Consider the following 21,968-nt stretch of genomic DNA (forward strand, 5'->3'; position numbering starts at 1 on the left):
TCAGAATCGACAAAATACATCTATGATAGTCTTGATACAAGGCTAGCCACGCATATATTAATTGATAAAAAATGTACTGTGCCGGGGCCCCGGCCCGGGGTAGCGTTGGGGACCACCATGGGGACCACCATGGGAACCACTGTCCACGGTGCTGAAACAGTGACGTAGTGCTGGGCCGCACATCACGCCTCCTCTCCTCCTGCCATCTTTGTGCTGCTAACTTGCTAAATCAGGGGGGAGTCTGTGTGTGTGTGTGTCTGTGTGTCTGGAGAGAGACTGCAGGAGCAGCGAGGAGGCAGATCGAGGGGACCTGAACCTTCTCTCTGGAGAACCGGGGGAGCTCTTCTTCAACAGGAACCTCCAGGCTGCAGTGCACAATGTCCGATTTTGACAGCAACCCGTTTGCGGATCCAGACTTCAGCAACCCTTTCCAGGTTAGCCAGCCCGGCTAACACTAGCCTGTTAGCCCCCAGTCAGATATTATTATAGGCCAGCCTCCTCCTCTCCATCAGAAAGCCCCGTTAGCTGACTTCTAGCTCGTATACAGTAGCTCCGTTTCGCCTTCTCTCTAGGTAGCAAGACGAGCTAATAATCATCTCACACAGCTGTTTGGGAGGTGGTGATGATGATGATGATGATGATGATGATCACACACACACATTTGGATGCTCTGTGTAAAGATGAGATGATTATTATGCGACTCTCTGCTCAGTCTGCTGGGTTGTTGTTGATTTGATTTAACGCTCTGCCAGCTCAGAACAAAGGGCACATGACAGTAAAACATTAGTTGTAGTGGCGTTATAATAACAACTACACAGTAAGTACACAGTGTACCCTGAGTTGTCAGAATTACAGTCACACACAACATTTTCTAAAATAAAACTACCTTTCCAGTCGTTTTGCCCGACTCAATGCACCACAGGCGAAAATAAACACTGTAGGCTAAATCAGAATGACCCATAGTTTAGTTATATATTGTGCAGAAAATAGACCCCCAACCCCCTTCAATTAATATCAGATAATAAGGCCTCAACAATAACATAGCTTTCATAACAACTCTATATTTTCTGCAACCACTCTCAAACTCTTAATGTCTCTGTCCTGATGTCTATGACAGTGGTTCTCAAACTTAAAAGATTTCATGGACCCCCCTTAACTCTGACAGTATACAAATGTTTGTATACTGTCAGAGTTACAGACTTGTACGGGTCAATGTAGAACCCCCTAAAGAACCCTGAGACTCCCTGGACCCCACTTGGAACCACATGGTCGATGAGCACATCACTGCTGTTTGTGTATGCTGCTGTATACACAAGAACATCATTGAATTAATTGAGGCTTCCTTATATGTGTTAAAGTGGCCCTTCCTGCTATTCAGACCACCCTACATTATTAGTGGTCGTTCTCAGTTCCCTCTGCTTCACATTCATACTTAAGTTTTACTGGCCACAACACCAGACTGTAAGCATTATTACACCATTATTAGCATTATTATGATATATAAGTGAGCTTTGCACCCCATCTCTGTCCCTCCCTCCTGCCATCACCACAAATGATAAAACCCTATAAGTGCACTGACTGACTGATGAGCCTGTTGTTAGAGCAACAAGGCAATAAATGATAATGTGGCTGCAGTCATTCACCCTTTCACATCCTATGTGGTTCTGTGACATTTAGGATCCTTCAGTGACGCAGGTGACCCAAACTGCCCCCCCTGGTGGCCTGGAGGAGTATAATCCCTTCACAGATGCCAGAACGGTCAGTTTAACCAGCTCTATTATTAATGTGTGTTTATGTCCGTGTCTGTGTGTGGTTTAGACACATCAGTTTTAGTTTCTTCACCTCTGATTAAATGACTTAATTTGATCCTTTTCCCTTTCCATTTTCTCTTTGTTTTTTCTCTTTGTTTTTTCTCTTTGTGCGTGCGTGCGTGCGTGTGTGCGTGTTTGTAGGCACCCCCTGGAAATGCCCCCAAAGCAACTCCTGCCCCTTCCCAGAACACACAGCCTGCCATCATGAAGCCTACAGAAGAGCCTCCAGCCTATTCGCAGCAACAGACTCAGGTACCCCCCCCTCCCACACACGAACACAAAGACAGAAGACACGCACTGACTTAATTGTTGTACACTATCCCCACACTAAAAACTTTTACTTGTGGCTCTTGCCTTTCATATATTATACGGCCCAATAGCGGCACTGTCAGGTAGTGTTTCATCTCATGTTGCCTGTCTTCCATGCCACTAAGTCCCTTCTTATTGTATTATCTAGAACAGTGTGATTCCACCAAGTGCTGCCACTAAGTCCCTTCTTATTGTATTATCTAGAACAGTGTGATTCCACCAAGTGCTGCTTCCTCTCCTCTACTTCACCCACAAACTACTGTGGAGTGTAGAGAGAAAGTATGCTTACATTACCTGCTGATTAAAAGAGACGTCTAAGTAGGTGTGTGTGTTTGTGTTTGTAACCCTAAAATTATACACCTCTGACCCAATTTATTTGAGTGGTGCACCCGTTCCCTACCTTGTTGCATCTCACAGTGCTCCATCACCGGCGCCGCTGGCTAATATTTATAGGATAGTTCGTTTTTTGGACACAAAATAGCATGAGTTACTCATACCAACGGACGGTAAAGCTTATGTACTGCATAACGTCCTGTTTTCAGCGATAAGCACAGGTGTCAGCCCCAGCAAATGGGGGGAGTTAAAAAACACCTCTAAAGTCACAACACGTCAAAAAATCTAAATACAATAGAATTGGACAGCTTAACTAAATTATATCTTGGAACTATTTTCTTGTTGAAGAAGGGCAGTCAACAAATAAAACAGTGCTAAGATCGGTCTGTTAGAAGAAAGAGTATTGCTAAAGTTGTTTTTTTCACAAAAATGTTTTGTGTATGGATGTTTAAATGTTTTTGTTAGCTGTTGCATTTCCTGTTGGTTACGTTTTGTTTGACAAGCTAGCTGAACCTCTGGCACAAGCGTTCATATCTCTAAACACGTGCCTCTCTGCATAAGCAAATGTCCTGGCATGGGTATCACTTCATGTGAATAACTCATACCACTCTCATGTCAAAATACCCAATCGATCACTTTAACCTATGGTCAAATGTGACTAGTATCTCTGTATACATTAGGATCAGGCACGTGCTCAAGCTGAGTTGCTAAGACGGCAGGAGGAGCTGGAGAAGAAAGCGGCCGAGCTTGATCGCCGAGAGAAAGAGTTACAAGCTGGAGGTATAGGTAAGGATGGGACTACCGGTTTTACTATTAATTTAAAACGTCACAATTTATTAATCGTAGAGGCTCTGTATAATAGTAAAAAATAAATGAATAAATAAATGCAAATAAACTGTTGAGACCTTCAGTAATATAGCTTATATTTACTTCCAAAGAGATATACTTTTACTTGTATTTATCATTTTGTCTATATTATTTGGCTACTGCATTATTTGGCTACTGTATTATTTGGGTTTTGAAAGGCAGCAGCTGTTAAAAAAGTCAACAAAGAGATTTTATGGGGAAAATATAATAAAATCTCCAATTTACAAATACTCATTTTATACATCCACAGTTTTGTGGAATAAATGTACATGTAATAAACGTGATACACGTCCCACCCCTAGCTGCAGGAGGTAGTTATCATCTGACACACTTAATTCACTTATTAATCAACTCATTTATAGTCCCTAGTACGACAGTTTCACATGCCAAAAATAACTGTAAAAATCTACAAGCTAACAACATTCCTTTACACATAGGTTTATTTTCTGATAATCCAGACACTATATACACACTAACATTGTTGTTCCCATAGGGCGCAAGAACAACTGGCCTCCATTGCCAGAGAAGTTCCCTGTTGGACCGTGTTTCTACCACGACATTGCTGTGGACATCCCTGTAGAGTTTCAGAAGACTGTCAAGATCATGTACAAGCTCTTCATGTGTGAGTGGATCGTGATAGCCAGAGCACCACATGACTTCTTTCTGAGGAATTACACACATAACCTGCTCTACCAAAATCAGTTGACAGTCGCTGAAGCTCATTTGAAAAAAAATATATATATTTTAACCCTGGTGTCCCTATTCTGGACATGTCATAACAGGCGAACATTCTACGAGAATAGCAGATCTACAAGCTCACAATGCGATGCTATTTTCAGCAAAAGAAAATTGTGTAGAGGGATTAAGGGTTTAAGCTTGTAAATATAGGTTGATGCAGTTGATGGTAACATCAAACATTTCAGAATGTAGTAAGTTATTGAATTTGTCAACAGCACTCACACATGCTTTGGTGGGTCTTTCCCTTTCCCTTGCAGAGAGGACTTGTTGACAGGATCTGTTGATACAGGCATTATAGATTCGCATGAGGGGAAAATGGAGAGCATGAGGAGTACCCAATACTTCCCCTTTCCTGTAGCACACAGACCTCAAAATGTGTTTTCAGTTGTGTGGTGATTTTGGTTGAGCAGGACAGGTCACACAACTGTCATCCACAGCAAAATCATAGAAGCAAACAGATTGACTGTGTTCAGTGTGTGTGTGTTACATGTGAGTTGTGTTTTGCTCCAGTTCATACGGGGACACTGTTCGTGAACATGTTTGGCTGCCTCGCCTGGTTCTGCGTAGATGCGTCCCGTGGTGTAGACTTTGGCCTGGCCATGCTGTGGTTCATGCTGTTCACCCCCTGTTCTTTTGTCTGCTGGTACAGACCGCTCTATGGGGCCTTCAGGTAAATCTATATCAATTTTAGAAATGAACATGCCCACCGGGCAGAAATGCAACTGAAATGTTTAGTAATGAATCCTGATGTTTGTTGTTGTATTTGTATTTGTAACACAAATCTATCTTATTTACTAATATTTGACATAGCTGCTACAGTTGAGTCACTCAGTAACTCTCTCGTGAACTTATTGTACCCATGTTCATTCTCTATCACGGTTTTGCTGATCAGCTTCATCTTTCTATCTTTTCTACAGGAGTGACAGTTCCTTCCGCTTCTTCGTCTTCTTTTTCATCTACATCTGTCAGTTTGGGGTTCACGTGCTACAGTCTATTGGTATCGCCGGTTGGGGAACCTGGTGAGTACCGTGTGTGTGTGTGTGTGTGTGTGTGTGTGTGTGTGTGTGTGTGTGTGTGTGTGTGTGTGTGTGTGTGTGTTTGTGTGTGTGTGGGTGTGTGTGTGTGTGTGTGTGTGTGTGTGTGTGTGTGTGTGTGTGTGTGTGTGTGTGCGTGTGCGTGTGCGTGTGTTTGTGTACATATATGCATATGCAAGTGTTTGCTTAACAATGACATGACTGTTCTCTGTTACCAGTGGTTGGATTGCAGCTCTTACTGGATTGAACACCAGTATCCCTGTGGGCATCATAATGTTGCTCATCGCTGCTCTGTTCACTGCACTGTCCGTAGGGTCACTCATCATGTTTAAAAAGGTAACACACCTACAAACTTTCTATAATTCCAACCTTTGTTTTATAAAAAATACCCTGTTTTTGCATCAGCTATCCCGTCCATAAAGACTCCATATTTAAGTCACAGTACTGTAAAAAAAGAAAAATGGGATAGAAAAGTGTGCTCCCTTGCCAGGCCAAGTTGCCTACCCAGGGCCTGCAAGATTTGGAAATCAGTCATAGCCAATGGAATATGGAAAGACTGACTTTACCTTGGTCACACGACTCCAGAGATAATGTTTACCGATTTGTTTTGCACAAAATGTGTAGGAGTAGTAGCAAAAAGTGTGTTTTGAAGAAACCGCAAAATGGCGGAAAATCTAGTCTGGCACAGATGGCGAGTTGCGTCATGAACCAGCATTTTTTTTATTTTATATGCCAAAATGTGAAGTGGGCCTACTGGGACTGCGTGTTTCACTCCAATCTGTCCAACAGTGCCGGATATTTGCTGCTCAGGAGGAGCAAAAACATAGTCTCCGTCCTGACAGAGACAATTAATGTGGTGACGGAAAGGCAATTTACCGGTCCACTAGCCAGTTAGTCAGCAATATAATTAACTAGTTAACAAATTCCTAAATATAAGTAACATATGAACAAAACTTTGCATTAAAAATGCCCTTTATCTTGCTAATAGTAATCAAATGGTGTATGTGTTATGTTATTTGATGCTGTAGAGACTACAATGGTAAACTGTTTTCATGTAAAAGTCATTGCTATTATATACACAGTAAATTCAGCAGTTTTCATTTATCCATTTGTAACTGCGACAGTGTGCAAATGTTAACTCAGAACATGACCCATATCATTTTCCCTGTTCTCCTTGTCTAGGTGCATGCGTTGTACCGTACGACTGGTGCTAGTTTTGAGAAGGCTCAGCAGGAGTTCGCCACTGGAGTCATGTCAAACAAAACCGTCCAGACTGCAACTGCCAATGCTGCAGCAAATGCCGCAACCAACGCAGCCCGTGGCGCCTTCAAAGCCACTCCTTAAATAAACACACACACACACACATGCACACACATGCACGCCAACACATACACACAATCCAAAGTTGGAGATGTACAACTCTGGTTTTGCAGGCTCTCTGATGAAATTGTTTCATCTATTTCACTGTAGATTTGTGAGTGTCACCTTGCAGAGATTTCATAGGGCACTGAAAAGAAAAACGAGTGGGAATAGAATTTACGAAGCACCAGTCAGTGACCAGAGTTGTCCACCTTCACAATTTACCAATGAACGTCACTTCCTCCACCCTGTCTGCTGTCCAGTCAGGTCACTGTGTCTGCTCATCGGTTCCACTCAAGGTGGAACCGATCCTGTTTGTTTGTGTGCATTGCACACTCCATGTGTGCACGCACATTCATTTTCACTCACTCTTAGATCAGTATTTTGCTTCGCCCCTTTGCCCGTCTGTCCCTTAACCATATGGACCCTAGCATCCCTATTCTGGACATGTCATAATAAGCGAACATTTGGTGAAAATAGCCGATCTAGTTGTAATCTCCGTTGTGAGCTTGTAGATCGGCTATTTTCACTATTTGACGTACAACGAAGAACATAGGGTTTAAGTTGTTACGGTAAATGTAATGGAGTTTAGTTGAAGGGGCTTACTAGTGGTTCAGGATGTTTAGCTTTCACGGTGGGGTGTCTATCAAGACACAGAGACTTTATGGTCTTTAATCACATGTCTTTCCGTAACCACCCTTTTGTACAGTAAACGTATATGAGGCAGAGGTTAAATAGGCACTAGGCGGAACTTACGTATATTACAGTACTCCTCTCTGTCATGGCGACAACCTCCAAACTTATGCCTGTCTGAAACAAAAAGTTGAGTCATGTGAAGTGATAATCTGGTAATGGTGTTTTGCACATAACCCTGTTGTTTTGCTCACACTGAAAGTACAGTGTATGTTTAAAAGGGTGAGCCTTGCGTATGAATGTGTTTCACTGAGAAACAAGCAGAACTTCCTTTTTCTAATCCAGTGTTGTTTCATATTGTGCCGAAAGGTAAAACTCATCAACTCCCATATCAGTGCTTCTATTCTGAGACTCTTGATAAGATCCCCTCTCCAAACCCCACCAACCCATACTTTCCTACTCTTGAGTTGTCTACATTGAATTATTAGGTTGGCTGGGTTGGTATCTGTGGCTTTCTAAAAAGTGACGGCATGATAATGACATGCATGTATAGCTTCCTGATGGTAGAAATGTCCTCAGCAAAGTTATTCTACCGCCAATTTGGATCAACTACTGTACTGATTGGCTACAGAGGTAGCTTGGTTTGGGGTAAAGTCTGCCTACTTTATTGTCCCCTTGTTTTTTTATGTAAAGTGAGGTCAGAGGGTGTTGCATGTCCCCCGACTGATTGGATGATGGCTGAATCTTTTTGTGATGACACACTGAGCACCCAGCTTGATAAGTCAATGCTTTTCCCCCCACAAACTTATAGAGGATCACTTGGCCCTTCCCGTCGCCCGGGACACTTAATTGATTGTAACTTTAAGGAGGCCCCATACTAGTATGTACTGCATTAATCCCAAACCGCTACATGGCTTCCCCACTGTTTCTGTAGTTCTTCATACATCTATCAGACAAAAAAAAGAACTAAAGCTACTATGAATCCAGTGGCCTCTCTGCTTTGACCTCCTTCTGTCATTTCCTGCTGAGGAGAGGACATATTGTAATCTATAAAAGAGAGGAATGCTAAATAGGCCCACAGAGGGGGAGTTGGAGATCAAATTCTATGCCTTTCCCCATAGAGAAGGATCTAGAATACGGTAAAGCCCGGAATTGGTTTTGGAGATTAATTTGTATACATGAAAATAGTATAAATGTTGTATATGTTCACTATACATAGATTGACACTTATAGACACCTCAGCATTTCAACACTGACAAACTGATCCTGCTGAATTTTGTCTGTGACTATGTAGATGACTGGAAATTTTAATCCCCTTGACTGTCAACATGAACAATGTGCTTGTAGGGTAGCATAGACTCTAGAGGGTTGGTCATGACACACATTTGGTAACATCTAAGTTATATAACTTATTAAGTACTGCTGATATACAGTGTTAAGCTGTATAGACGTCTAGTACTGCTATGACTGTAGTCAAAAGACGGACACGAGGATAGCTTTTGTATCCTGCTTTAGCTGGTTCTGAGGGTACCTTACGTTGTTGTGGCTAGTGTTTGACGTTTTGAGAGACTGGTGACTGGTACTACTGTTATTATTAACCTTGTGGAAAGACTGGATTCTAGTGACTGGAAATGCCCATGTGTGGGTTTTAATGAATTGGATGGTCAAACTGTCACAAGTGAATCAGTATTTTTATTGTCTTGGAAGATTTTTTTTGTATTTTGTTATGTGTTGAACATGTTACAGAAAGCAACATGTGTTATTTTATTTATGGTGTAATTTAATCCATTTGTATTTTGCTTTTACATTGTATTATTTGTGTGATATTGTATTGTAACAATATCATCCTAGCATTGATTAGCTAGTATTCTATGACTTCGCAACTTGACCCTGGGTGAAGTGTGGACATGTGAATGAATGTGCATGTATTTGGATGATCTATTTCAAAGCCATTCACTACCCTCAAGTGTTATCACTATGTCCTAAAAAGCTGTGAGAAATCTACCAAATGTCCATATAGATTTGTTTTTAAATCTTGTATTCCCTTAAACACAGCTTCATGATGTGTTCCATCATCACATGTGCTGGTTCATCTCATTAAGGGCAGTTTTCCTTTGCTATCAATGTTCCCGTTTTTCATTCTCGGTGGTTTAAACCAGTATTTGGTCAATTGTTAAGATGAGACAACGAATGAGTGTTGATGTGGCTAGCTGGTCTTCGGTACAGGATGACTTTGTGTATGGAGCGCTCTGACACAAAATGCTGTTTTATTAGTCTGTGGTCATGTTATTTTCCATGTGAAATTGAGAAGAAACAGATCTGAAAGGGACACTTGTATATTTTGTAAAGTTGAAAAATTGTTCCTCATCATCAACCTTATGTAAAAATGAAGAAAAAATGCACTCTTGTCTCGCCTTTGTCGCATGTGAAATAGTTTGAGTTTTGTATATTTATGGTATTAACATTAAATAAAAATTTGAAAGAAATGTGTACTTATCATTCTCACAAAACCACCCATTCTGTATGGCTTCATTACTTTTTTGTGCTGAGATCTCAGGAGAGTTTACTGTGCACGGATTAAACGGATTGAAACGTCATTTCATTTCGAACCTCCCATGGAAAGAAATGTGTGGTTCATAGGACTTGGCATAATCCACACACCCATAAAGCAACCACCCACGAGTCACTGTACCACCCACCAGCCACCACTAGGTGTCAGGATCTGCTTAAGGGGTTAGTTTTGCATTTACTATAAAAAATGTTATTGACCCCATCCAAAAGTCATACTGTACATTTATCACACTTAACATACATTTACTAAACAAGGAATGGTTTATTTTTTTTCCATATGAATGAGTAGAGTACAAAAGGGATTTCCTTCCTCACACAGTCATCTTTTCACACATGCAGCATCATCCCACATGCTACAGATGCAATCATTCTTTTGTTAATATAACAAAAACAGTGGACAGACATGTTAATTTAAGCACATACAGTCTACAATGCTATTTGGTACAAGTCCATGTTACTCACTAGTCAAACTCTCTTCCATTCACACCGACACACAACTCAAAACAAACACACTGAATTATTGCACATCTCATCTACAATGAACATAAGCAATCACATGAATCGTGTTACATTTACAGCGATTAATATGGCGTGTTTCAATGCATTCAAACACAGAGTACGGAACATCAGAATAACTAAGATGCTAAACTACGATGCAGTCTGCTTTATTTCATTGGCAAGGATCCCTGGATGAAATCTTACCACAGTAAAACCTATGACAGGTCCTTCCTATGTAGGCCTGTGCTCTGCTCTTTCTCTAAACACGGCAGTAATTACAAACCCACAGACAATTCATTTCACTGGAGGAACTTCCTTTGAAGTGAACAATCCCTATGCTGGCACATCTGAACTTAGCTAACGAAACATTTACTGCCCTGCCGTGCCACGGGAATCACAACATCTGGCCTTTAAAAAAAAAACTTAAAGGTTAATTGCCGACATCACCACACACACAGACCCAACATATGCAAGTGGTTGACGAGTGTTTTAGCTGGTCCATCTGAAAGTATTCAGAGTAGTTGGTTGTTATTTACTGACCTGCAGGTGAACTGTGTGAATCACCTCATTCCTGGTTTGCACAGCATGATGATACAAACAAGCACATTGTTTTACTGTCAAAGTTCAATCTGGCCTCTATAACACTGCAACTCCAGTACAGTGGTTAGATTAAGGCAGGAATTTAAAAACAGAACATTATTCCTCCAACACACCGGATACCCTTTAGCCTGCTGTTGTACAGAGGCCATTGTGGCTTTTTTATTTTATTTTACCTAAAGCCTTTTTATCTGGCTACACTAATGCTTGAGACGGTATAATCAACGTCAAACAAATGACTGTTTGAACAAAGGCTCCAGATGTCCGAAAACTATGACAAAGGTCTCGATCTTCCCACCAATTAGCTACTTCTATCCAGGCTAACATGAAGAAAATCTTTCACTGATGCCATCCGTCCTCCAGGCTTTCACTATGAGAGAAACTGGGCACAGGGTGACATCCCTGTCTGGGTCTGCTGGTCCCAGGCCCCTCAGGGCTCAGAGCAGGCAGATCAGGCTCTTCCCCTCCTCAATCTCCTCCTGGACTTTATCGCTGGAGGTGGCAATCTCTGCCTGCGCTGAGAAAACAGCACACAGGAAGGCTGCCAGCGTTCCGCCTATCGCCGCGTAGAACGCCCAGCCCAGAGAGCACTGGGCCGGCCTATAAGGAGAGGCCTCGGGACCGCAGTAGTCGATCACTTTCTCTGAACCCCAACCGGCAGGGTACAGCATCAGACCCACCATCAGCAACAGACCTGGAGGTAGAAGAGATAAGGGGAAGGATGCAATTAACGCAAGGCCCGAAACACAGCTGGGAAAACATGAGTCAACTGTCAGTGGTAAAGAAATCAAAGACTGTTCTATAGCTATTGTTCAGCTGACAAGAATTTGATTCATGGTGTGAAGAACAACTATAGTTCAATGCACGTGCGCGCACGCGCGCACACACACACACACACACACACACACACACACACACACACACACACACACACACACACACACACACACACACACACACACACACACACACACACACACACACACACACACACACACAGCAAATGATGTCACATGACAAATTAGCTGGATGACAGACCTGTCTAGACACACACACAAACACATACCTGTGTTAAGTCTGTGGGATCACGATGCAGTGGGAGGATGTGCATACCTATGTGCTCTTTATTCTACAAAGCAGTGCTATTGGCTGTGAGAAGAAAGGGGGGCACTTTTAATGGTGACACACAGCATCTGTCTTACCTGCGATGGCCTGCAGCAGCCCGCAGATGTTGAAAATGCTCTTCCTCAGGATACTCTGGAAGCAGAGGCTGAAGATGGAGATGCAGGCCACGCCGCCAAGCACGAGTGTCCCGGCCGCCAGGAACAACATGGCGGTCTGCCAGAAGCCGCTGGCCACCTCGCCGAAGGTGCTGGCGTAAGGGCCGCAGCTGACCCCTCCGCCACGGGACCCGATGCGGAGGCAGCGGGCATAAAGCCCCAGGGACGGACGGTACTCCCCGGGGTCCACCCCGGCCCCCCCGACGCGGGAGTCAGACCGGGGATACCCGAGCAGCCAGTCAGGGCTCATGAAGGCGATGAGCTCGGCGAACGCCACCACGATGCTGAGCAGGGTCCACAGCATAGATCGACATGTCACTATCACGTGGCACATGGCGGATCCTGTCTCTCTTTTCTCGGCACAGGTCGATGACCAACGGTGGGGTCTCTACAGAGATACGCTTTACAGCAACACCCAAGTCAGAGGGGGAAATAAACCAATAACCTGGAACCAGGAAAAAGCCACGTTCAAATTCCTTAGCAAAAATAGTCTCCCGGTAAGAGACCGTTGCAGGAGAATGCTTCCCCGTCCAGATCCAGATGTTGATGTGATCCTCCCTGAGTAAACACTTTTCCCTCTCTCCTCCGTCTTCCCTCTCTTTTCTTCTTCTTCTTCTTCCTCTCCAGGTCTCTTTTGGTCACCGTGCACACAGCTACTACAATGCTCCGAAGCAGCTTCCCTCAGCCATGGCAGCTCTTGGAGAAACACACCTATGGATTGAGACACACACAGGGATTGTCAGTTGTATATCAGAGACAGAGGAGCGGATGTAGTCATCATGTGGGGGAAGAAAAAGGGGAGAGTGCCCAGTAAAATTGTTAATTTAACTCTGAACTCAAACTTACAAGGGACGCCCACATTCTGTAGCAAGCATGAACTGATTACTCAACCGCTGTGAATGAATCAGCGAACTGTTCTCCCATTTATTCTCTGCTTCCTCTTTCTCTGTCAGCGAGAGAGCTGTTGCAAAATGTGTCTGACCGCCATTCTTATACAGAGACCATCCCCTCACACAGGGTGATCAAACACACACACAGAGAGAGAGAGAGAGAGAGAGAGAGAGAGAGATGGGGTGAGAAAAGAGTGAGAGAGGTTCACATTCATTACCAGCCAGATGTGACTTCACTATGAGCAACAGTTCCAGATGTCTGTTGATTTAAGGCCATGAGAGTGTTGGAAGAGTCATGGTGAATCACGACACACACACACACACACACACACACACACACACACACACACACACACACACGCACACGCACATGCACACGCACACGCACACGCACACACACACACGGTGAACGTCACAGTCCTTTCACACGTCTAGGTGTGTTTATTTCTATCTAATGTATACTGACAGGAGCGCCGGACACACTTTGCCACGAGCACCTGTCAGTGCACCGCTGCACTGATGGCCGTCAAAGCATGCCAAACGCCAAAGTTCACCGCAAATTGTGGTGCACACGCCGGCCAAGCCCATGTCACTGTGTGCAAGCACAGAAAGGCATCCATATACATCCACGGACAAATCCATATTGTTGTCCTTGTGCTTGTAGATTGGCTATTTTGAAAGTTGAAAGTTTTGTTTCTTTAAACTATTTTACAGCATTAGGGCCTCTATATATCCATCCATATATAGTGGTAATAAGTAATCTGAACTCACACACACACACACTGAACTGAGTGTGTGTGTGTGTGTGTGTGTGTGTGTGTGTGTGTGTGTGTGTGTGTGTGTGTGTGTGTGTGTGTGTGTGTGTGTGTGTGTGTGTGTGTGTGTGCGCGTGCGTGCGCGTACGTGTGCATGTATATGACCAGTTTCCCAATCAGGCTGATTGGGACACTGTTGCTATGTTATGATTCTGTTGCTGCGGCCACACTGGGCCTCCATCCATACAGACGTGTCCTCATGGGAGGTTTCTCTGAAAGCCCTCTGACATCATCACTCAGCCTTATGACATACACAGGAAACTATGCGGGCTCTGGTTCAGATACAGCACGGGTCTTCTCAATGGAGCTGTTGGACCTCACCCTCTCTAACGTCTCTGAGGAGCCTGAGGTTCCTCTCTCAAAGAACTGGGAGGGGAGTTGAGGTCACAGTGTCTGTCTCCAGTCTCTATCAGTAACAGAATGCATTATAAATCAGGCTTTTGCTTTGGCTTAGCCAACTTACTCATAAAAAGGGGTGGAATTGTTAAAAGGATAATAATGAGGAATTGCTATGTTAAGATACTGTTCTGATTCTTGCCCATTGTGTCATTTAAGCCATTGGTTCTCAAAGTGGGGTCCGGGGACCCCCAGGGGTCCTTGAGGGAGTTCCAGGGGGTCCCCAGCTAAATGATAGATTAGGCACCAAATGGACCCTTATGGGTCTGTAACTCTGAGAGTGTACAAATGGAACCAAATGGACCCTAACGGGTCCATTTGGTTCCATTTGTACACTCTCAGAGTTAAATTGACATAGATTTTACAATATAAATTGCGGTCCAAGTGATAGAAATGCCATTAAATGGGGGTCTGTAGCCCTAATGCATGTCAAACTGGTGATCCTTGAAATTAAAATGGTTGAGAATCACTGCTAGAGCCCTAAAAATCTTCTCTTATGGGGGTCCCTGGCATATCGTTTCAAATGGGGGTCCGTGGGCTAGTAAGTGTCAATTAGGGGGTCCTTGACATGAAAAAGTTTGAGAACCACTGATTTAAGCAGTGTTGAAATATGCAGTGCCAAAAACAGTCATTATGAACTGATGCAGAATTGTCTAAAACAAGCTATTGCATGAGTCAGTTCAGGGAAAAGCACTCCCGGGCCACTGAAATCCTCTCGTTGAATGAGTGTGTTGAGCCTGGTTCAGACAGATTCACGACGAGACGAAAACGTTTTAATGTTGCGAGAGATAAATCACGGCGGTCTGCATTAGCCCCTAAGCGTAACCACATGAACCCCTAGCATCCCTATTCTAGAGAAGTCATAATATTAGGTGAACATTCTGTGAAAATGGGCAGACATTCAGAAAAGATGTACAGTAGATCTACAAACTAGCAGCGTGTGGTGAGCTTGTAGATCTAGTTATTTTCGGTGAAGAGATTTGGTGTCGCAGGAAAAAAGGAGGGGACAGAGACAGAGTACAGACCACTGGAGGACCATGGTCAACAAAAATATAGGGGTTGAGTGGTTAACTGGTCGATCTGAATGGTGCTTCACTACAAACCACTAGAACAGGGTCATAACAGCAAAATGTGGCAACATCTGAGAGGCTGGGACAGTGTGATCACCCGAGATTCACTTCAAAGGAACTCTCAAGGTATTTCCTATTGCACATGTTCAGAGCGCCACAATCATATTTGTAAATGGTCTATCAGAGATCTGATACACTCTCAGGTGTGAGGGACGTGGGACGTGTGTGTGTGCATGCGTGCCTGCGTGCGTTCGTGCTTGAGTGCGTGCGTTCGTGCGTGCGTGCGTGCGTGTGTGCGTGCGTGCGTGCTTGTGCACGCGCTTGCGTGCATGTGCGTTTGCTTTGTCTTGAGCTTGGCAACGTTGCTTATCTGTAACATTCCATCTGACTGAATGCAAGGTTGGATTGAGCCAAATTTGCTCCTTTCAGAGACATGCCGCTCTGCTTTTAGAGTTTTGCTACACTTTGTTTCTAGAGATCTTGTCTTAATTAGAGATTCTGTGAACGCTGTGCTAAAATACACTGTCTGAGCAAAATTACATAGCTTTGCCAGATTTGACTTTATTTACCCGGGTTGATAAACATATCACATCAAAATAGAACACGCAGAGAACATCAGATAAACAGTTCTAAGGAATAGACTTTAGCACCATTGCTGTTCATATTCACCAGAGAGGAAGTAAGTTAGATAAACAGGAAGTAACATTGTCTGTCTTACAATTGCTGAGGTAGAATAGGGATTGTGAGGATGGCCTATATACAGACTGGTTTTCTTCATACGCTTACCTACTCCTACTCAGTGTGATTAATTAAACCACAGCTAAAATAAAATAAAAAGATCAAGAAACATGTTTTTTTACATCTCTGAGGAAACACAGCTAGTAAAGGAAGCAACTACAATAAATTCTAGTCTCAATTAACGATGTTTCATTTGAAAAGAGTAAAGAGGTAAATACAAATAATGGGTTATTGACAAAGCATTGTATCAAGAGTGTAAATGACACTCACCACATCGCTACTGTTTTGCCCTATTTATACCAACTATCACAATACTCAGACTAGACAGGTTCTGAAGGTGTGCGCATCCTGTGCTGTGTAGATGCATGAGCATTTTTCTGCTCAAGTGTGCATGTGTGTGTGTGTGTGTGTGTGTGTGTGTGTGTGTGTGTGTGTGTGTGTGTGTGTGTGTGTGTGTGTGTGTGTGTGCGTGCGTGCGTGCGTGTGTGTGTGTGTGTGTGCGTGTGTGTGTGTGTGCTTGTGCGTGTGCGTGTGCGTGTGCGTGTGTGTGTGTGTGTGACCAAATATCCAGGCAACAGTTTTGGTCTCCTTGCAGAGTTCGAGCATTCTGTCTGCAGCTGATTACAGCCTATTCAGGCAGGGCAACGTGTGCTGTGTGTTAAGGCTACAAAGCCCACAAATTACCATCTCGCTCTCTTTAAACTACAGGGACAGAGTATAAACATACCTCGTCTGAGGCAGTCAGCAGGCACCTACTGTGACCCCCCCAAACTGAACTTACAGGAAATCATGGCTCTCTTAAGTGTCGGTAAAGACTCCACTCACAGAGGAGATGGATCCTTTGAGCTTGGATTGAAATGTCTTCACTCAATTTCAGCACAGAGATAAGTCAAAGTATAAATGATATACTTAGTGAACACTCATACGAGTAATATCTGAGTAACCCTGTGTGTGTGTGTGTGTGTGTGTGTGTGTGTGTGTGTGTGTGTGTGTGTGTGTGTGCGTGTGCGTGTATACTGTATGCGTGTGTATCTGTACTGTATGTGTGTGTGTGCTTAAATGCCAATTAGAAAATGGAGGAGTCAGTACATCCTGGAACTGATGAATACTTTCCGCTCGTTTCCTGGTTATTGAACAGGCTTCTGGGAAAGTGCTCAAACGGCACTTCCTCCGCAAGGTCAAGGCTTTCTGTGTTTATGCATGCGCTGGGGGGGGGGGTAGTGTTTTACACTCCAGCGCCTCAGTCTGTATTATGACTTATTCATTCAAGTGCGGGAGAGAGTGGTCTAACAGCGGCGAAGGCGGCGTGACCCTGAGGTCGGCCAGATGATATCTCCATACCTCCCAGGCTCCAGCCATTAATATGGATCAACCATCAAGAGTGTTGGTATCCTAGAGCCCCATGAGTCCTCTTGACCATGATGCTGAGTTGGACAGACTGACCACCAGAGGATAACACAGATGAGCAATGTGGTGACTGTGTCTGATCTTGACCCACTCATTTCCACAATAACTTTAGACCCCCTGGGATGAACGCAATTCAGCCTCTACTCACAACGACATGTGTATTAAAACCCATTGAGCGGTTTCACACTGGATCCGTTTTCATTGAAAACGTTTCCCAGTTCGAATGCTGGCCTGCATTCACATTGGCCAAGATCCAATCGCGCCAGAGAACACATGCATATATACCCCCGATCCTACAGGTGGCTGCATGCACATAGTGTTTCCCCTGTGGACACAGACGTCATCAACTATGCGACAATGTTTGTGCTAGTCGCGCAGAAATATAGGGTTGTGGCTGGAGAGCTATGCTGGGGAGGGGAGGCGATCTATGTAAGTGCACGGTCTTTGGGGAGCCTCGCCCCGAAGCGGGGAGAACGCACTGAGCGCTCAACACAGTGAGCGCACAGAAGTCAAGCCACAGACTTCTGTGTTGTTGACGGACAACGGATGTACGCTTATGAGAAACAACACAAATAAAACCTGGTGAAACACTTGTGTGCATTAGGGCAAGATGAGGATACAGGAAACATTCAGTCTAAATGTCCAGTTTGTGACTAACCTTCACAACTACTAATACTTTTGTATTTGAAACTTTAAATTTCTCTAAATATTATAAACTTTCACGACAGCTTAAGTACAAAAATATATCATTTATGAAAAGGCAACTATAGTAGCCTATACAGTGAAGTCCGACTGAATGACTGAAACCTTGTATTGTGAATTGTACTTCCATGTACTGTTTCTCATGTCTCATGTCTAAATAAAGTACATCAATCCAACGTCTTTTCTTTTTTGACTCTCTTGGTGTGGGGATTATCTGGCACATGTATGTATCTGTTATGAAAGAGAAATTGCATCATGAGTGAAACGGCTATAGTCCTTGGGAAACTATAAACCTACGTAGGCCTACATCTAAATGAGTTACCATATTTACTTACAAATTTCAAATTACAAAGCCTTATAAGCTATATATTTCTGGGATGCATAGTAGCTGAAACTCCACAAGATACCCACAAGATATACTATATGCGCTGCTCGCGCACCTGAAATGCGCGATGGAGACCCGCCAATGTTTCATGACTGATAGACATGAAAGAAGGCCCTTCACAGCTAATAGAGAATTTTAAATTTTAAGAATCGGTTCAGAATTGAATGAGTAAAATTGTTAGAAATATAAGTTGATTATTATTTCAATTGTTATGTTCCACCTTAAGAGTAATATCCACCTGCCCACCTTAAGTGCGCAATGCATTCTGGGGCGTTTTCATTCATTCAGTAGCACCGGCTAGAAGAGGGGTGTTTTTGTTGGCTGTTTTTGTCGAGTTTATATACCGTCACCTATTACAAATAGCGGGCCACTTCCGTCTAATGGTACGCTTGCTTTCACATTGCAGCGTACCGTACCCGAAAACGCATGATCCGGATCCGAAACTGCCTCCCGAGGTGGTTTCGGGAACGGAACGGTTACCCGTTTCGCGGGTCGATTCGCTACATTCACACTAGCCAAGCGGTCTGGAGTGCGCACCCGGGACCTGAGTGTGAAACGGCGAGACCTGAAGCCGATTCTACATGTCTCCTAAATCTCAACAGTATTCTGAAAAACGTATGTTTCTATATCAGTGGTGCTCAATCTTTTTCATGTCAAGGACCCCCAAAATTATATGTATTTGGCCGCAGACCCCCATCAAAATATCTTGTTCCAGGGACCCCCAGAAGCAACGATTTGAGTTAAAAATGTTCGCTTTAAAAATATATATTTTCAAAGATTTGCACACATTTTCACGATTCTTCAAAAATAGCAGATCTACAAGCTCGTAGCGCGGCACTCGGTGCCGCGCTATGAGCTTGTAGATCTGCTATTTTTGAATAGCCCAAAGTGTAAAATAATGCTTTTTAGCTCAAATCTAAAAATGACACAGTTCCAGGTCTTAATGGGTTAAATCAAGATACCACCGAAGTGAAAAAAAACGTCACTCCAAAATAAGGGATGCAAGACTGGCCAGTCGACTCTGAGCCAGTTCCTTATTTTGGAGCGCCGTTTTTTTCCACTTCGGTGGTATCTGAATGTAGTCATATTTATAGTTGAGCACCCTCTGCCTAAACAAAAAGGCATCCAGAGGAAGCGCACCTGCTTTTTTTCTTAACAATATGTGTATTGTGAGGGACCGAGCCCTCGGTCATCATTTTCCGATCCCACATAGTCTGAGCCAACATGAACAGTGCCTTTCCGGCAATGAGATTTATCAGATGTCTGTATCTGATGAGATGCTGTATATCAGAGCCATAAGGAGAGTTGCGTCACCTCCGTTCACTTCATCGGGCCAGGTCTTCTACATAGCCTTCTATTGACGAATAGTGACAAAGCCCTGAACCGGATGTTTACAGAATGCACTGGAGTCTATGAGCGTTTGTCACTATTTCGAGTTTACGTGAACCAACCGACCGGCGCTGTTTCTGCCCCCTCATTGACGTAACTCTCCAATAGAAGGCTCTGCTGTATATATTACAAAGGCTGATGACAAGCTCTGAAAGTTTGATTGTATAAACCTGCTGGCTAAAAAACACCCCTGCATGGTCAAAAAGCTCTCTATTGATGATGCATGATATCAATGTGAACGCCAGTGTCTCTAAAAGCCCATATTAGTAGGCATGAGGCATATGTGGGTCAGTTCACTGGCCTTAAGTTTCAGGAGGCCGCGAGTAGTAAACTGAGAGTAATTGGTCTGAGATATCAGCCAAGGCGCTGGTGGCATGCCAAGGTGCTGAGGTAATGAGCGCTTGTAAGCAGCCGGGCCACTACAGTAAAAACTGAAGAGAGATTCGGGAGGAGGGCTGAAAGTGAAAGGGGGGGGGGTGTTGTGGGGTGGGGAGGTTGAGAGATCTAAAGGGCAGTTGACCCAGATTGCTCCATAAAGAGGCCAGTCCATAATAAAATGGAAGCCGTTCAAGGGAACAATTCCATTCATGGAAGTGTATTTTTAAATTTGCAACAGATCGGTTGGAAATATATATTTATATTTCCCCCCCCTATTTTATAGTGGGTGTGTGAGCTGAAGGAGGGGCTGGCCCTCTCTGGAGAAGTGGTCAAACTGGTGGATCACCCACCCAGATCAGTTGTCCGCCCCCAGGTGATGATGGCTGGGAGGTGGCCGCTAGTAGTTGGATTTTTTTTTAGTGCATTAAGTCAGAGACCCCAGACCAGAAAACCTCCAACCAAGGCCATCTTTTCCTTGAGCTGCCGGGCCAGTGTGGTCAGGCATCTGGACGAGTCATGCAGAGGAACCGAAGCCACATAAGAGGCTATTTCACCAACGTCAGGGTCTATAGTGGGCCATGGGCAGATCTCTACGCAGCAGGCCATGTGTTTGTGTGTGTGTGTGTGTGTGTGTGTGTGTGTGTGTGTGTGTGTGTGCAGGGGTCTGGAGGCCGCAGCATCTTGTAGGATCCCAGGAGAGATGAGAGTGGTGAGATACCATTCTGAGACAGGCAGGACTGAACTCATCCCGCTCTCATAAAAGAATGCAAGCAGCCGAGCTCTGGGTGGAAGTGAACGTGAGTGAGGAAATACAGCTGGATGAGCTAAACCAACACAGCCCACACACAACGTCAAATAACAAAATCACACACGCTCGTTCTCTCTGTCCACCATATGGCGATGAGCAAAGCGTTTTTTGCTCATCAACCCCGCAAAAACCTTTCTTTCCAGGGTTATTTTCTTCCATAGAGAAAACTTGGATACATTTGACATAAGTGAAATGGAAGGGTTCTTCCTGTATGAAGGCTCTCCCTCTCTCTCTTGAGTCTTGAGTCATGACTCATGACATGACAGTGAACGTGGTTAGCCGTTTTAAGTCTTAGCTTTACAGTCGGCATGAAGACAGCCATGCCCCACGGTGTTTGTTGACTCTAAATCCTTCAGCACAACTCATTTATACCTCCTCAAAGACAACAAACGTTGCACAAAAGTCCCCCTAACCCTCTTGGGGTTTGGAGGGCACATCTGAGCACTTGTGAAATCCAAGCCACGGCTGCCGTAGGAGGTGTTATGGTTGAGCGAATGAACAAAGCCTTTCAACACAGAGGCATTAAGGTGACTTAAACACAAGCACTAATGAGATAAGTAGTTACAGTCGTTCTCCCCGGTTGTCACACCCACTACATCACAGCCTTGGGAAAGCGCACACATCCACCTGCCTTCACAACATGCCTCACCACAACATGTGTGTGAAGAGTGTAAAGACGACTGCGTATGAGAGAGTCAGACAAAAGATACAAAAAAACAAAAAAAGTGCTGTATTGACTAAAAATGCAGCATGAGGTCAGTTCCTTCAGTTTATAACAAGCTTTCTGACTCCCTTTTCTAAATATTATGAAACAGCCCCAGTGGTTCTACGCAATAACCCTTTCTTCCTAACCATAAACATGTGAGCCAGTGCTTTTGTAGCTCGCCATAAACTGTGAATTCAGAGGAAGTTACAAGAGGAGAAAATGTTTCCCATGGATAGGCACACACCACAACTTCT

General features: G+C 43.9%; 2 protein-coding genes across 3 annotated transcripts in view; one reads left to right on the top strand and one right to left on the bottom strand.

Annotated features, from left to right (window-relative positions):
* The first annotated feature begins 230 nt into the window (after positions 1–230).
* On the top strand, positions 231–9,501 carry LOC308088038 (secretory carrier-associated membrane protein 1-like). 2 transcript variants are annotated; one of them, XM_080432375.1, is made up of 9 exons: positions 231–434; positions 1,678–1,758; positions 1,953–2,063; positions 3,134–3,239; positions 3,814–3,942; positions 4,569–4,728; positions 4,976–5,077; positions 5,311–5,428; positions 6,275–9,501. In XM_080432375.1, the coding sequence occupies exons 1-9, from the start codon at positions 378–380 to the stop codon at positions 6,434–6,436; spliced, it is 1,026 nt and encodes a 341-aa protein (XP_080288501.1). In that variant the 5' UTR covers positions 231–377; the 3' UTR covers positions 6,437–9,501. The 2 variants fall into 2 exon arrangements, with proteins under 2 accessions (XP_080288501.1, XP_080288502.1); XM_080432376.1 differs by lacking the exon at positions 231–434 and adding an exon at positions 526–616.
* A 402-nt stretch (positions 9,502–9,903) lies between these two features.
* Positions 9,904–21,968, bottom strand: part of LOC308088748 (LHFPL tetraspan subfamily member 2a protein-like) — a 15,114-nt gene continuing 3,049 nt past the window's right edge. The window contains exons 2-3 of the mRNA XM_080433309.1: positions 11,953–12,741; positions 9,904–11,444 (exon numbers count right to left, since the gene is read on the bottom strand). Of these exons, the coding sequence (XP_080289435.1) occupies positions 11,188–11,444; positions 11,953–12,364 (669 nt within the window). The 5' untranslated portion in view covers positions 12,365–12,741 and the 3' untranslated portion in view covers positions 9,904–11,187. The remainder of the gene's footprint in view (positions 11,445–11,952; positions 12,742–21,968) is intronic.

This window comes from Gymnoscopelus braueri (assembly GCF_963280865.1).
Source record: "Gymnoscopelus braueri genome assembly, chromosome: 7".
Lineage (NCBI taxonomy): Eukaryota > Metazoa > Chordata > Actinopteri > Myctophiformes > Myctophidae > Gymnoscopelus > Gymnoscopelus braueri.

Bases quoted from the DNA above. Each gene is read 5' to 3' on its own strand.
- LOC308088038 (XM_080432375.1), top strand. From the start codon at position 378: ATGTCCGATTTTGACAGCAACCCGTTTGCGGATCCAGACTTCAGCAAC. The intron at 1,759-1,952 runs GTCAGTTTAACC...GCGTGTTTGTAG, and splicing joins CCTTCACAGATGCCAGAACG to GCACCCCCTGGAAATGCCCC. The intron at 5,429-6,274 runs GTAACACACCTA...CTCCTTGTCTAG, and splicing joins CACTCATCATGTTTAAAAAG to GTGCATGCGTTGTACCGTAC.